The sequence below is a fragment of the Lissotriton helveticus genome, chromosome 9 (assembly GCF_964261635.1).
Source record: "Lissotriton helveticus chromosome 9, aLisHel1.1, whole genome shotgun sequence".
Lineage (NCBI taxonomy): Eukaryota > Metazoa > Chordata > Amphibia > Caudata > Salamandridae > Lissotriton > Lissotriton helveticus.
Window position 1 is genome coordinate 785,202,471 of NC_136070.1, and position 17,746 is coordinate 785,220,216.

The 17,746-nt window shown below is 46.3% G+C and overlaps 1 protein-coding gene across 3 annotated transcripts in view; it reads left to right on the plus strand.

The window, feature by feature from the left end:
- SYMPK (symplekin scaffold protein) overlaps window positions 1-17,746 on the plus strand; it is a 1,116,254-nt gene that overhangs the window by 757,939 nt on the left and 340,569 nt on the right. For all 3 annotated transcript variants that reach the window (XM_078660908.1, XM_078660909.1, XM_078660907.1), the window contains one exon: window positions 16,345-16,453. In XM_078660908.1, coding sequence (XP_078517034.1) covers window positions 16,345-16,453 — 109 coding nt within the window. The remainder of the gene's footprint in view (window positions 1-16,344; window positions 16,454-17,746) is intronic.

Genomic DNA, 17,746 nt, shown 5'->3' on the forward strand with positions numbered 1-17,746 from the left:
GTTTCGTTTGCACTGTGGGGTATTTCTTTAATTTTTTCCTTTCATGCATCAGGTGGCAATGTTATGGTCGGGTAGTGCTCATGTTGGTTAAATGTCGAACGTTAGCAGGGGGTCGGGGATAAAGGTGCTGAGTTGAAATGTGAATGGCCTTGGGGACCGGATCAAGAGAGGAATGGTTAATCAGTTCATGAGAAGGCACTCTCCTGATGTAGTGCTATTGCAGGAGACTCATCGCATCGGTAATCGATGCATGGCTCTCCATAAAGGAGGATATAAGTTGGTGGCTCATGCTGGTTCACCTCGGGGTCTAGGGGGGTTGGGATATTGGTAAAGAACTCCTTTCCCTTAACAATCCAGGCCACGTGGTCCGACCAAAGGGGCCATTATATTGGTATCTCGGGACAGTGGGGGTGGGGCGGTTACCTTCTTGTCGATCTATGTCCCTCCTGGCCTTCAATCTGACACTTTCCACGACCTGGGGACTGTTTCTCACCCTGCCCTTGGGCCTTCTGGTAGTAGGGGGCGACTTTAATGCAGTGCTAGACGGAGAGATGGACGCACACCCGGCAAGAATACTTAGACCAGCTCATAGATGGCTCTCGGATTTCCTAGAAACGGTGAAGCTTGTAGATGGCTGGCAGATACGTAATCCGGTGCAGACATACTTTACTCACTAGTCCACCGCGCACTGCAGCATGTGCAGACTAGATTACATATTGATACCGGCGGCCCTGGCAGGTATGGTCAGAGAGGCACGATATCCTGAAAGGGGGATCTCTGACCACTCTCCTATGTATTTGAGTGTAGAGCTCGGTCAGCCGGCAGTCGGTAGAGTGGCTCCTATTAGTGCGTGGCACTTAAGGGACCCTGCGACTAAGAGGGAGATTGCTAAGATTTCGGATTGCTATTTTCAAGAAAACGTAGGCACTGTTGATTTGGCACAGTCTTTGTGGGAAGCATATAAGACGGTAGTCCGAGGGGAAGTCCTGTCCTTGATAGCGGGGAAGAAAAGAAGCACCAGGCAGAGGTCGAGAGGACTGGAGGGTGGGAGCAGACGTAACAAGGTTGGAAGAACTGCTGGCCAAAACGGCCGCTCTGGCGGACATGCATCTTTCAAAATTACGACAGGATGAGTACAGAGGCCCTGCCAGAGACTCAGAATAAGCTCACACAAAGTTGAATATATGAGCATGGAGACAAGGCTGGTAAATTGATTGCTTGGCTCGAACGAGGGGAATGGGCATCGCAGCTTGTACCTGAGCTACAAGGCGCAGATTCTATCACTGTCACGGACCCACAGGCAGTGGCAGAGGAGTTCTCCGAATATTACAGAGGTGTATATACTTCGGTCGGTGGATATACGGAGGCTGAGAACAGCGATATGATAAGACATCCGTATGCCTACGCTGTCAGAGGACGATAAGGGTTATTTGGACTCCCCTCTCACGGATGATGAAGTGGCACAGGCGATTAGAGGGGTGAGAATCAGGGAAGGCGACAGGCTTGAACGGCATCCCAATAGAACTGTATAAATTGAACGCCCATAAACGCGCCCCATATATTCGCTCCATGTTCATGGAAAGCAAAGACCGAGGTCGACTCCCATATGACCAGTGGGTGGCAAATATAGCAGTTATACACAAGGCGGGCAAACCAAAGACTCTTTGCTCCTCATACAGACCAATCTTGCTGCTCAATGCTGAGCCTAAAATCCTGGCAAAGCTACTAGCTACAAGATTGGTTAAGGTAATCACCACTTTGATACACCCGGATCAGTCGGCTTCATGCCACGCCGAAACACAGCTCTCAATTTGCGGAGGTTACATGGGATATTGGGGAGCTCCCAGTCGATTCAGGAGCCGGCGGTACTAGTGTCCTTAGATGCCACCATGGCGTTTGATCGAGTCGAGTGGTACTACCTGTTCGCTGTATTGGTGAAGATGGGCTTTGGACCGGAGTTTATAGGTTGGGTACGTTTGCTGTACGCTACTCCCCTGGCCAGAGTAGTGGTCAATAACTGCAAGTCGTCCGACTTTCCCCTTGGAAGGGGCACGAGACAAGGATGCCCTCTATCTCCGCTTCTCTTCGCTCTTGCCCTGGAACCTCTGGTGGTGTGGGTTAGATGGGACCGGTCAATACGAACCCTGCAGTAGACACTAGAGTGGGAGGATACAATCTCACTGTATGCAGATAATATCCTGCTTTACCTCACCAACCCCAGGGGCTCTTTGATTAATTTCCTAGATGTACTAGCCGTATTCTTAAGATACTCCGGATTTGCAATTAATTGGTCGTAATCGGTGCTCTTCGTCCTCAGAGGCCAACCGCCAGTGCTCCCGCAGTCATGCCCTACACAGATTGAGCCAGTGGGGTTTACATATCTGGGTATATATGTTACGCTTGACACGAAGCTACGATATAGCAATAATCTGAGACACCCCCTGGACCGGCTCAGGAGGGACGTGGAGTGTTGGAAGGCTCTTCCACTCTCCCTGTTTGGTAGGGCAGTTCTGTACAAGATGATGGCCCTTCCCCGATTTCTATATGTATTACAGAATACAGTGGACCCGGTACTGCCATCCTATTTCAATGATATTGAGGCTCTCCAGAGGAAGCTTCTCTGGGATGGAAGACCCCGCAGAGCATTCTCTAAGCTCACTCTTCCCTGGTACGGTGGTGGGATTGGACTGCCAGACCTGCGGAAATACTATTGGGCTTCTCAGCTTGCGGCGGTAAACCATGTTATATATGGACCTCCAGGAGATCCAGGGTATGCCATTTACCGTGGGATGGCGCCAGGTGGTGATTTCACCAGGGCGCTGTACGCCAGGCCTCGGTGGTTTTCCCTAGCGGGCCCAACTTCACATGCCGTCCACGTGTGGCACGCGGCCAATAGATATCTTGCCTGGGAGGGGAAACTCAACCTGGTCACCCCCCTAGGGAATTCCAAGAGACTAGGGAGCTTGTGGAAGACCAAGAGATTCGACAAGTGGGATCTTATCGGGATCACACAAATTAAGGATATGGGGGAGGGGGCACAGTGCATACATTCGCCTCTCTCAAGCAACAGTACAGACTGCATGATCGTGAGTACTACAGTTACCTCCAGATCAAAAACGCCCTCCTCACACATACCTAAAGACGGTGCACTTCCCGAGGCCTCACCGCTTGAGGATCGAATGTTAGACAGATACCTCCCAGAGAAGACAATCTCTTTAATATATAAAAAGCTTATTAATAATATGGAGGGCCCGCTGGGACGTATTAGAACACAGTGGAGTGCAGATGCGGTTGAGCTAGATAATGAAGACTGGACAGAAGCGATCTCTCCGAGGGTGGTTGCGATCCAAATGCGACTTTGATTGGTACAATTAACAGGGGTGTGAAGTTTAATAAAATATCTTCTTGTCCATGGGGCAGGTTCCTTCATAAATCTACTTGTCCTGTAACAAAATCCACTTGTCTCTTTTATGCCATGTAATGTGGCGACAAATCAAGGCAGCACTCTCATTTTTATATATAGCCTCTCTGATCATGCCAGGGCTCCTTCCATAGTGGGGTTTGAATACTAGCAATTCCTTTATGTTGCCACTTTTCCGCAGATCTACATACTGGGGCTGAAGATTATGGTAAGCAACAGTTCCAGGGTTGGAATGCCCTTTTGAGTCTGTACAAACCTACTAACTTGCATGTTTTAAGGGTTTTCACCAACTCTTCTCTAATCTTTTCCCATACTGAGAAAGGTTGGACAATGGCTGACATATAACTTCTTCCAGGGTTGGGGAAAAAGTGGTTGGAGGGAAAGTGAACTTGCAAACACTTCGATTTTCGCATTAACAAATCTACACCTACATATTTGCTCATGCGAATTGCAGTTCACAAATTCTTTCTTGTAGTACCATTTCTTGGCCTGCTTCTGTAAAGTCTTGTGAATTCACAAAAGCTGTATATCTGCACTTAATACAAGGACTTAGGTGCATTTTTGAGACTTTATTTAATAATTGGGCCCCTAATTGGTTTTGACGTTAACCATGAAATTTTGTGTTTATTAAAATGCTGTCTCTCTCTGTCTATTCTCTACCTTCACTGTGAGTGACAGCATTCTGTTCGTTCACAAGGAGCTTATCGACAGTCATTTTATTCATAGCCAGGAACTACTGTGGCAATGTGTGCTTTTTGAGACAAAAACTATTTTTGCTTTTGCCAATGTTTGTTATAATGGTGAGGGTCGAGCAGCTCCCACACCAATATGGTTTTACAAAAACCATGTCAAAACAAGTCACGAATTGTCAAACCCAAAAGGCTGACCAACAATTTCAGACCTACTGTCTTTACCAATGCTTGTTTATTTTTATGTTTTCCATAATCTTATTAAAACTGGTTATACTGATTTTCATTATGAATATTGTTTGGGAAATGCTAGCATACATCAACACATTTTATTAAATGATGCTACAAAGAAATGGTACATAACAGTTTACAGTAGTTTAGCGAAATTCTTTTGTGAACATTTTATTTTGAAAGCAAAGAATCCTCAATCTTACTTTCAGGCTTCTGCAAATATCTGCATCTAATCAGAGAGCATTCTGGGAGCATAATACATGGCCTCATTTATAAATTTTGAAAACGTCTGTGCACATTTTTATACCAGAACCACTGTCAGTAGTGCAGTTGGAGCTTACAACATTTACATAAAGCGCTCACCCTAATTATAAAGACTTTGCATTAATGAGCCATGAATACAATTTTGAACAGCATTAACATATGGACACAAATATTACCTTCACTGCAGGCGATGCCCTTCCCTGATCCATAATGTGGCACTGTAATCTGGCAGCCACAGGTTTGTGCTGTAGGGGGTTGGGCCTACTTGTCCCTAGGACAAAATTCGCATGAAAACTTGTTGCTCTTGACCCCAAACAATATGTCCCAGGCGTCGGTCTGTAGGAATTCCACATCCCTGAATTAAAGATCTTGCATAGGTCGAATGTCACAGGGCCGCGCCTGGTACGAATGGGGCGAACGGAGAATGGTGAGTGCCGAAGGGGGTGTGGAGAACTCTGCACCTTTATGCATCTTCTTTGGCATGGCGCGGAAGTGCAGGAGTATTGGACAAAGATTCATGACGAGATACGAGACGCTTTGGGTGTGGAGATACGGCCGGAGGCCCGGAGATGTATACTGAATGTGTGGGAACCCACGGACTTGAATGCATATGGGAAACAATGGGTAACGCTGGCGTTGTATGGTAGTGAAGCGAAACATTGCTCAGTTGTGGGGAGCCAGTCAGTCGCCCCGGGTTTCCAAATGGGAGGTGGACTTGGACTGGTGTATGTTCAGGGAGAAGTCTGTATATATGGCCAGGGGTTGTCCCGAGAAAAGGGGAAAGGTTTGGGGGGCCTGGAATAGTTACCGAGGAGAGATTTGCGCGCCCCCGGCACGGCGAGTAGAGGTGGAAGCGCAAGAATCCCCATGACCCGTAACTTTTATACTGATTTTATAATTCTGTACAAGCGAGACTGTATCTTTCACCACTGAGGCAACTGTACCCCGCCTGATGCTTTTGTTTTGTTTAGTTTATTTCCTTTTTGGTGACTGTTAATAAAAAGATTATAAAAAAAAAAGTCTGAGTCTTCCAAAGGGCCCCAAATACCTGGACAGGTGGGTGGGTCCCAAACTACTCCCTATGTGCCTCAGCCATATAGGGGGGAAAACTTTGATCCTGCCAAGGCCTATTGTAATAACTGTAAGAAGTTGGGACATTTAACTGTAGACAAAACTTGCCCCTACAACAAAGCCCCTAAGGCACCCAGTACAGCTACTCCTGGGGCAGCAAGTCTACAAATGGGATCAGAGGAGTACCCAGAGCAAATCTGGGAACATACTGAAGCTAGTCTAGTTTCCTTGGGGTAAGTAGAGTTTGCCACTGCAGCTGTGGCCACCCAACTTGAAGATGTATTTGCAATACCCATGGGTGAATGGGACTAGAATAGAGGCTCTGAGGGATACAGGTGCCAGTGTCACTATGGTGAGAAATACACTGGTTTTCCCTGAGCAATATTTGATTTTGAAAACTCACCCAGTCACCAATGCTGACAGTGTTACCACAATTCATCCAATGGCTATGGTGACATTAGGCTGGGGGGTGGCGAGTTACTCGCCTGAAACAGGTAGTGGTCTCTCAGAAGTTACCAGCCGACTGCCTGCTTGGAAACGACCTAGAAACCTCAGCTTGGGCTGAGGTTGAGAGAGTAACCCATGCAGCCATGCTGGGTATCCCTGAATTGGTGTGTGTGCAAACAAGAGCACAGAGCAAAAAGAAGGGTGAACAAGTAGGTTTGGAGCTTGAAAGTATGGCCCAACCAACCAAGAGAAAAAACAAGAAGACTGGGGGACCAGCTTCTACACAGCAAACCCCTCAGGATCCCTCTCCTTAGGGAGAGGTCTTGGAAACCCTAGAGGGAACTGAGCCCATGGAGCTTGAGCCTTACCAGGTTGAACTCCTGGGCCCAGGGGGACCCACTAGGGAAGAGCTGTGCCAGGGTCAGCTAGACTGCCCCACTCTTAAAAGCCTGCTGCAACAAGTTGTTTCAGAAGCACAGGGAGATGTCAGTGGTACCCACAGAGCTTACTGGTAAGAGGGATTACTGTATGCTCAGGCAAGAAACCCCACTCCTTGAACCACCAGGAGAGTGGTAGTGCCACAGAAGTACAGGGAGTTCCTTCTAAAGTTGGCTCATGACATCCCCCTAGCTGGACACCTGGGGCAAACCAAAACTTGGGAAAGGCTAGTGAGTCACTTCTACTGGCCCCAGATGCACCAAAAGGTGAAGGAGTTTGTTAGCTCCTGTGTTACCTGTCAGGCCAGTGGCAAGACAGGTGGCCACCCAAAGGCCTCCCTGATACCACTACCAGTGGTGGGGGTTCCCTTTCAAAGGGTAGGTGTGGACATTGTGGGTCCACTTGAACTTCCCACAGCCTCTGGTAACAATTTAATTCTAGTGCTAGTGGATCATGCTACTAGGTACCCCGAAGCAATTCCACTTAGGACTACTACAGCTCCTGCAGTAGCCAAGGCCCTCCTGGGTGTATTCACTAGGGTAGGATTTCCTAAGGAGGTGGTTTCAGACAGAGGTTCTAACTTCATGTCTGCTTACCTAAAGCACATGTGGAAGGAGTGTGGAATGCAGTACACATTTACTACCCCATACCATCCACAAACGAATGGACTTGTTGAAAGGTTCAACAAGACATTGAAAGGTATGATCATGGGGCTCCCTGAAAAACTCAAGGAGATGGGTTGTCCTGTTGCCATGCCTGCTTTTCGCTTATAGGGAAGTGCCACAGAAGGGAGTAGGGTTTCCCCCTTTGAACTTCTGTTTGGCAATCCTGTAAGGGGACCATTCTGTCTTCTGAAAGAGGGTTGGGAAAGGCCTCTCCAAGAACCCAAGCAAGACATTGTGAACCATGTACTTAGCCTAAGGTCCAGAATGGCTGAGTACATGGAAAAAGCATCCAAGAACCTTGAGGCCAGCCAGGAGCTTCAGAAGCACTGGTATGACCAAAAAGCTGCATTGGTTGAATTTCAACCTGGGCAACAGGTGTGGATTTTGGAGCCAACGGCACCAAGGGCTCTCCAAGACAGATGGAGTGGCCCTTACCCTATCCTAGAAAAAACGAGTGCGATCACTTACTTAGTTGACCTGGACAGAAGCAGGACACCCAAAAGGGTTATCCATGTGAACCGCCTAAAGCTCTACAATGACAGGGCTGACATCACCATGCTGATGGTGACTGATGCAGAGAGGAAGCAGACAGACAGGAAGCAGAGTGAACCTCGCCCTGATCTCCTCTCCTGCAGCCCAAAAGATGGGTCAGTAGATGGGGTTGTCTTTTCAGACACCCTCTCTGCCCAACAGCAGACTGACTGCAAGCAAGTCTTGCAGCAGTATGCTAGTCTCTTTTCGCTGACCCCTGGCCTAACAAACTGGTGTACCCATGCTGTGGACACTGGTGACAGTTCACCTGTCAAAAACAAGATCTATCGCCGGTCAGACCAAGTCAAGGAAAGCATCAAGGCTGAAGTCAGCAAGATGCTGGAGTTAGGGGTTATTGAACCCTCTGAGAGCCCCTGGGCTAGCTCAGTGGTTCTGGTCCCCAAACCTCATCAACAGGGTGAAAAGAGAGAGATGAGGTTCTTTGTGGACTATAGCACAGGGCTCAACTCTTGTATTGGAGGTTTTATAGCGCGCTCAATTACTCACGAGTATCCTGGCGCGTAGAGATGCAGAGGAGGCAGAGATATCCAGAGAAATTACAGTAATAGTTTAAAAAGGTGGGTTTTAAGTGCTTTTTAAAAAAAATTAAAATCCTTAATAGTGCGAAGTGACAGAGGGAGAATGTTCCAGGCAGTTGCTGCCTTAACAGTGATTGACTGGCCACCAAGGCGGTATAGATTGAAGCGGGGAACAGCCAACAGATGTTGTGAGGTGGACCGTAAAGGGCGACCAGGCAAATACCAGGCAAATCGAGTCCTCAGGTACGCAGGTCCTTGATCGTGAATGGCTCTATGCGCCAGGGTGAGAGATTTAAACACAACCCTTTGTTTGACAGGGAGCCAGTGTAGACTGCACAGGTGTTGACGGACACTAGACTGCCTTAAGATATTGAAAAGGAGTCTGGCCGCTGCGTTTTGTATAACCTGGAGACGATTGGTAAGGTAGGCAGAAATACCAGAGAACAGGGCATTTGAATAGTCGAGGCGGGAGAGTATGAGGGCCCTTGCCACTGTCTCTTTGGCCGACCTTGGCAGTAGGGGAAAAAACCTACGGAGGGCTTTCAGAGTGCAATAGCACTCGCAAGGGAGTTTTTTAATGTGCTCCTCAAATTTGAAGTCTTCCCCGAACCAAACTCCTATGTTCTTAGCTGATTTGCCACCAAGACAGATGCTCACCCTGTTCCAAGAGCAGATGAACTAATAGACAAATTGGGGGAGCCACATTTCTCAGTACCTTTGACTTGACTGCAGGGTACTGGCAGATTGGCAAGGCCACAGGAGCAAAAGAGGAGACAGCATTCTCCACACCTGATGGGCACTATCAGTTTACTGTAATGCCTTTCGGGTTAAAAAATGCCCCTGCCACCTTCCAGAGGTTGGTGAATCAAGTCCTGACTGCGTTGGAATCCTTTAGTGCAGCTTATCTTGATGATATTGTTGTCTTTAGCTCCACCTGGCAGGATCACCTGATCCACCTTAGGAAGGTTTTAGCAGCCCTGCAATATGCAATCCTAACTATCAAATACAAAACAAGGGAACCCAAAGGTATAGCACTAGGGACCTTGGGCAGTAACGTATTACAAAAAACAGGGGTCCCTAGTAATTCAGGGATCTTTCGCAAAAATGATAGACATACGCTCAATAGTATGTATGACCTTTGTCCAGCCAGACAGGAATTTTTATTAAAGTGATAAGCAAGAATAAAGAGGATTTTTTTACTCAGATCCCCGCCCATCTGAGCCCAGAATTGCCATCGAGCAACCCAACCAGGAATGAGACACGATCGGTCCGGTCTCTTATGAAGAGGCTATCTTGCCCTGGCTTGGAAAATGCTCAGATAATTGAGTACCCGACCATATTTCCCTTGATATTGGGCACCGCCCCCTGGAAATAAACAATGTTTGGACCTAAATCTGGTCAAAAATTGCCTAAAGATTTTCAAGACAAACTTTTTTATTCTCTGTCCTGAAGATGATGCCACTCATTTCACAATAGGCATCGAAACGTCGTTGACATTTTAGCGTCATATGTAAAATGAAAAGTATAAATTGTATACAATGATGCTTCTAAAATGTATTTTTGTCTGTTCACTGAACTACTAGTATACAGACCGCCTTGTTCGTTCTAACCCCATCCCCTTGTTTTGTCTTGTCCCCTGTGGGTTGCTGGCTGCACCCACTGTGTAAAAAAATCCTCTTTATTCTTGCTTATCACTTTAATTAAAATTCCTGTTCGGCTGGACAAAGGTCATACATACTATTGAGCGTATGTCTATCATTTTTGCGAAAGATCCCTGAACTACTAGGGACCCCTGTTTTTTGTAATATAATATCCTAACTATCAAGGCATCCAAATGCCAGATAGGGCAGGGCACTGTGGTGTACTTGGGCCACCTTGTTGGTGGAGGCCAGGTACAGCTCTTACAACCCAAGATCCAGAGTATCATGGACTGGGCAGCTCCAACCACCCAGACCCAAGTCAGGGCATTCCTTGGCTTGACTGGGTACTACAGGAGGTTTGTGAAGCGATATGGGTCCATTGTGACTCCCCTCACAGAACTCACCTCCAAAAAGATGCCCAAGAAAATCAACTGGACTGTTAGTTGCCAAAAGGCTTTTGACACCCTAAAAGAAGCAATGTGCTCTGCACCACTTTTAAAAGCACCAGAATTTGCCAAGCAGTTCATAGTGCAGACTGATGCCTCTGAGCTAGGGATAGGAGTGGTCCTATCCCAGACCAATGATGAAGGCCAAGACCAACCTGTTACTTTTATAAGCAGGAGGATACTCCCCAGAGAGCAGCGTTGGCGTGCCATTGCGAGGGAGGCCTTTGCTGTGGTTTGGTCCCTTAAGAAGTTGAGGCCCTACCTGTTTGGAACTCACTTCCTGGTTCAAACTGACCACATACCTCTCAGATGGCTAATGCAGATGAAAGGGGAAAATCCAAAACTACTGAGATGTTCCATCTCCCTACAGGGAATGGACTTTGAAGTGTAACACCGACCAGGGACTGCCCATGCCAATGCAGATGGACTTTCCAGGTTCTTCCACTTAGACAATGAAGACTCCCTAGGGCAAGGTTAGTCTCATCACCTTTCGTTTGTGGGGGGGTTGTGTGAGAAAGTGCCATCTTTCTTGCCTGGTATGCCCCCCACTTTTTGCTGAATTGCTGATGTGCTTTGACTGAGTGTGCACTGGGCTCCTGACAATCAGGTGCCCAGGGCCTGTGTTCCTTCCCTAAAAACTGTGTTGAAACTAAAACCCAATTGGCATCTCTGGCCACATGTCAGCACCTGGTAAATGGTACCCTAGGTACCCAGGGCGAATAACCCTCTTCACTCCGCATACCTTTTTTCCGCATGCTGTCACAACGCAGTCGTTACGAGCGCGTTGTGACAACGCATACCATTACTCCGCAAGTCGTTATGACTTGCAGAGGGGGGCACTGGATGTTGGAATAGTAAAATTTACTATTCCAACTCCAGTCTGTGCGGACTTTATAGAAGGTGTTGGATTTTAAATCCAACACCTTCTCCCCTTCCTCCGCAGGTCGTTTTAACGACTTGCGGAGTAATGGTATGCGTTGTCACAACGCGGTCTTTATAACGACCGCGTTGTGACAGCATGCGGAGTCACTTATGCGGACTGAAGGTGCGTTTCCACCCAGGGCTTGTGACCAGAGAAGACCCCTAAGGGCTGCAGCACTTATTGTGCCACCCTTAGGGGCCCTGCACCCTGACACACACACTGCCCTTGCAGGCTGAGTGTCCTGGTGCAGAACTAAACCAAGAGTCGACATGGCACACATCCCTGTGTGCCATGCCCACAAACCCACTGCCCTGGCATACATCAGTCACCCCTCTAGCTGGGTGCCCTATGCCAGTGTTGTGGACACAGGTGCATGAGTCCTGTGCCCCTACAGTACCCAGGGCCATTCCTGGGCACTGTAAGTGTAGTGATGCCATTAAGAGCATATGGTACTGGGAGGTTGTCATTACGTACTCCACAGCACCATAATGGCTACACTGAAGACTGACAAGTTTGATATCAAACTTCTCAGCACATTAAACCCACACTGATGCCAGTGTGGGATTTAATGTAAAATGCACTACAGAGGGCATCTTAGAGATCCCCCCTGAAACCTAACCTACAATCCACGTCTTGTCTGAGAGGCTGCCACACAGCAGACATGTTGCTGGAACCCTGGGTGGAGAGCCCCCGCTCTCCTGGGCTTGCAACAATGCACATCCTGGGCGAGGTGCTAGGTCTCCTCCCCAAGGATGTGCAGGGGGAAGCTTTAAAGGCATGCCGCCTTTGTGAGCTTCTCCAGACCACTTGCTGTACTCAGCAACTGGCCCTCACCAGTTCTGACCCCCACTCTGGCGGGAAGACTGGCGGGAAACCCTACGTCAGGAAAAGGGGTGTGCCAACCACACCTCTCAGGTGGGAGAGGCGAGGTGAAACACGACCCCGGGCTACCGCCATCTTGAGGATGGGGAGACCTACTCAATCAGAGATAGCCTCCTGCCCCCCTCCCACAGGAGAGGAGCAGGATATGGGTTGTACTTGCCCCAGGACAGGGAACTATTGGTCCCTGCCCTTCCCCTACCTGTAACGCCCCTAAATTTAGTATTTAGGGGCACCCTGAACTTTCCTTCTTCAGATCCCGATACGAAATCAAGAAAGAAGATCCACAAGAAGACGACCCGTTGTGCAGCTGCTAACAAAAGAACGACACCAACTGACTTGGCCCCAGCCCTACACGCCTGTCGATCCTTGAACCTGCTCCTGCTTAATCCAGGCGACTCCTGCGAGAAGCAACCTTAAACAACCCCGGAGGACCTGCCTGCCTTGACCCTCTGAAAGCTTGGGACACCTATGAGTAGTGGCCCTGCTCCAACAGCAATACCCCTGGTGCCAGCCAGGAACCGCAAATGCAGCCCACTCTGCACCTGCCGAGCCTGGCCTGTGCCAGAGTAACCCAAGACCACGAGGATGTCTCCCCGGCGACTGGGACCCGAAGTCCAGTGCCCAAAGACCCTCCTCGACGAACCAGACGATGGCTGCAGCCAGACAACCAGGGACCCCTCCAACCGTAACCGGCAGAGGGTAAGATTTCTCGATGTCAAAAGACACCCTGGCGCCCCACGGCCCCCTGTGCCCAACTCCTGGGTGCCTACCTATCCTCCAAGACCCCAACTTACCTCTCAAAGTGTTGGTTGCTCCTGAAGATCCTCCGTCCCGAGCCTGCAGCCTTTTTCCACTTTCCAAGATCTCCATTGAATAACATTGAGCACCCCACGGCTCAAAAGCACCCTGCACCCAGCCGCCAGAGTGCCCCGGGCATTGCAACCTTGGTCCTAACATACTTCCCCATTTGCCCTGAGCAAGTGACCAGGAGCCCAGCTCCCACAGCTGCGTGGCCTGCTTGCCAGCCGCCACCAACCGAAGGCCCCCTCCTCTCATTGGATAACATTGGGCCTAACTAGCTCCGCACCCGGCTGCTCTTGCGCCGCTGAGGTTGTACCAACTGTACATACCTGACCCTGGGTGACCCCCGCATCTATGCCCAGAACCTTAACACTGCCAGTCAAGTACTTACCTAAAAGCTGATAACTCACTTCCTTCCATAGGGTAACGTTGACTGGTTTCTCTCCAACAATCTTCTAAGTGTGGAGTTTTGAAACTCCCAAATATTCATCTAAAATCAGCCGAACAACGAATTTTGATTTACTCGCCTGTTATCAGAAGAGACCTCGGTGCTGCATTGTTTAGCCCAGCACCAACCCTGAAAAGTAATTTTTACCGTACTTACCAGTTACCTGAATTTTCTTCCATAGGAAACCATTGACTGTTTTTCTGTGAAATTTCTTCTAAGTGTCGATTTTTGCAAACTACAAATATTCTTTAAAAATCGTACCAACTACAAAAACATAATTACCTACATGTTTTAGATAGATGTCCCAGTGCTGAACCTAGGAGTCCAGTGCTGGATTACAAAAGTAATTTTAACCGTCCTTACCAGTAACTTGCATTTTTTTCCATAGGAAACCATTGACTGTTTTTCTGTGAAATTTCTTCTAAGTGTCGATTTGCACATATTCTTTAAAAATCGTACCAAAACGTAATTACTTAGCTGTTTTAAATAGATGCCCCAGTGCTGAACCTAGGAGTCAAGTACTGGATTACAAAAGTAACAAGAACATACTTTGCCTGCAAATTGAATTTCCTTCCATAGGATGACATTGGCAATTTCAGCGAAGTGCCAACTTTTAAAATACAATAACATTCCATAAAAATCAATACTGTAACCAAAACGCTTTTACTTAATTGTTTACAGTACCTGTCCCTAGACTGAATCCAGGATTCAGTCTGGTGGTTAGAAAAGGAATCTACAAAGTAATTGCATTTAACTGAAAATCCCCATTGAGCTCAATGTTGCATTGTGTTTGAAATTGTGTTGCCTATTGCAGCAAACTGTAACTATTGCATTCAACAAGTCTAATGCCTATTTAAAAAGTATTTAACTGAAGTAACTCATTCTGAGAAAGTATATTTTGATACCTTGTTGGTTCTAAAATAAAACAACTATATTTTTTGATACAAAACAATTGGCCTAGAGTTCAGTTCTTGAGTGTGTGAGATCATTTCCTGGCTGAGTGTGTACAACAAACGGTTTACACTGTCCTCTGATACTGCCTTACTGTTTGACCAAGCTACCACTTTAGAGAGTAAGGTTGTATCTAACTTTAGCCTCTGCCAAACCTCTGGGGACCGTGAACTCTATACACACTGTACCTTACTTTGATCCAGTATATATAGAGCCACTTTCCTACAGTAACATAATCCTTGTTGTCCATCAGGAGTGTCCTACTCCTCAGGACCCGACAATATCTTTATTGGAGCCATGTCATCTCATCTGTTAATGTCCTGACAGCTCTGCGACCAATGTTGATGTGGAATCCCATAGCGTATATTTGCTGATCTGACTGTTTCTGGATCCAGTCTGTTGCTTGGTGATTACTTCAGTGGCTTTTAAGACTGATGTGAAAAAAAAGTTTTCATCAGGAAATCTATTTCCAAAGATAGTTAAGTTTTTCAGAGACGAGGAGTACTGACTAAAGTGTCACTGCCTAGGGCTGCAGATGTGCATTGGCTATTCCTTCATTCACATGTAATAGTACACAAAGCCGTGTTTTTGCAGCTTTGTGTCCCTTATGCTTGAACACATCAGTAAGACAACTAAAAATAAAGAGCCAGACTAAAGATGAGGAATGTTGTTGTCGGGCCTTTACTTGAAGTCCCAGGGTAGTTAGAGATTATTGGACTTAACTCTTAGTAGTAGGGCATGTTCCTGGCATAATCACCACATGTCTAGGTCATACAGCACTCATGGCCCTTCTTTGGCTTGGGTGACATTTTCCTCAGAAATGCAGATTTCAAGCTGAATAGGGGTAGGGGTATATTGCAGTTTGGTATGGGAATTGCAGCTACATCGATGGGGCTGATGGGCTACCTCCTCACACCTATAAAAAGATATAGGTTTGTGATGTGGGCTGGCGAAGTGTACATGAAGGCAGCCATGGTCAAGATGGACTTTGGTATTCCAAGATCCAGCAACTACCATCCTGTATTGCACACGTGTAGACTTCAACAGAATCCATCATTCACCACTGCAGATACAAATGAGAGGCACACACATTTGTATGTAGGCAGTCCCCCTACATGGTCCAGAAATCATGTAGATAATTATGATTATGTGAGTTGGCACAGACTATATATGGAGTAAGCTAGTAGATCAGCCCTCCACTGTGGTACTGCTGAGGATTGTCCCAGTCTGTAGATTATCCTACCACTACTGTTAGTCTTTCATAGCCTCGGGTGAATTTCACCCTCACAAAGAAGAGTGCAATTTGGGCATCCCACAAAAACAGAGCCCGAATCCAATGTCTCACTTCAGTCAAACTGTTATACAGTTTGAATTAAAGTTGAGCAAACTGATAGCAAAATGCACAGGACAGTCCATAAAATAGATAGTTCAAGGGCAGGTCACTATGACTTCACAAGCCATACTGAGGGCTTTCATCACAGCAGTCGTTTAGAACTGCCTCTGTAGAAAATAGATATGCAGTAATATTTTAGCGCTTGCACCTTGACTATTACTTCAGAAAGAATTAGGAAGCCACTTTTTCTAAACAGATTTAATGAAGAGGTGGTGTTTGGTTGCTGTGTTGAGTCCTCTAAGAATAGTATGCACCTTCATAACGAACTCTCTAAAGCACACATCTCGGATACCGCCTACAAAATCAATTCTGAAGACCTTTTCCCTCTTCTAACTACTTCACCCAAAATTAGCTATCTCCAAGAATGGAGACTTTCCTGCATTAAGATCTGTGTAGATTTAGGATTTTAATTCTCTTTGAATTTGTTCCCTGGGTTGCTCTATTATTGACTATAAAAATGTTGTTGCATTTACTTTATGCCATTATTTATTGCTCACGTTTATCTTGCCTTTCATAACAGACCACTCTGATGCATTACTCAATTTTGCTTCTTTTCCATTTACAGATTCGTGGGATGGGAATGAACTCCCCCGAGCTGTTGCTGCTAGTGGAAAACTGTCCTAAAGGGGCAGAGACTTTGGTGACTCGCTGTCTGCACATCTTGACGGACAGAGGTAGGCCTTGTAGTGTTGGTTCACTTAGAGATTGCACATTCATGACTAACTCTCAATATTGATTTTTTTCTAGTGGGACACTAGTCTAAAGTTGTAGTGGTGAGATGAGTTTCAGACTTTGACCCGGTAGGGTAATGTGAGGAGATCTCACAAGTGAATTTCATTTAGATAAAATCTGGGACAGTTAAGTGAAGACTTAGACTGAAAAAAATATATATTTTGTTATGATGTAGTGCACGTTATTTTGCTGTGAATAATCTATGAATAGGTTTTTCGAGTGTTCAGAAATTTTGGCGCTCAACTGCTCACGGTAAAGTATTTGGTTATCGTAGTATCAAAGTAGGTGCTTCTTGGACAGAGGAAAACCTTAACCTCTGTAAAGAGAAGAGGTACACAAACCTCCCCCTTAATCTGATTAGGTAAGGATCCAGAGCACACTATACGTATCTCAATAATATTCTTATGTTCAAGTATATATTCCTTTGGGATAGATCAACCAAACGTAAGTTTTTTTCAAAAAGTTTTATTATCAACAGTGTTCACCCCTTGGGAATCACTGTGCTCGTCACTTTGGCCTACACGTGTTTCATCACAGCATGTGGCTGTGACTCTTCAGGGCTGATCTTAATGATCGAGGCGCGTGGTCGGGGAACCGGTGATAATTCCAACCCGGTCCTTATCGGGTGGTTTATTTATTTGACAGGTAACGGCACCAATCGGTATGTCCGGTTGCCGTCAGCAAAATAATTGACAGCGAGGTTCACTGCGGAAAGTTTTTCTTTTAACGGTATTCAGGCCGTGTTCAGCCCGTGATAAAGCCTTCTACAGCTTCGGTATCGGTCTCCAAGTGCGGGAACGTTATTTTGCTGTATTTTTCCTATTTATGTAATAAGAATGAAACTGACAGATTTTTACTGAAGCTTACTCCGCTCTTTACTTTTAAAAAGTTGGAGGAAAAGCATTTTTCAATTGTTTGATGTAAACACTGCAAAAATAGCATGAAATCTGCCTGATCAATAATTTGCTCTTGCCTATTAACTATTACATATGCAACAAATTTTTTTTTTTGCACCAATTATATATTTCTGTAATGTGGCCCCTTCAAGTCTGTTGCATTTACTCAAGCACCGAGATCGTCTAATGCATGATGCAGAACAAAGGAGATATATATTTTCTTTTTTATTGTTTGTTTTATTGAGAGTTAGTCATATATTAGTGATTCATTAATTTTATGGTGTTACATAGATTTATTTACACACAGCAGCAAAAGATGTTTCTGAACCTATATTCGGA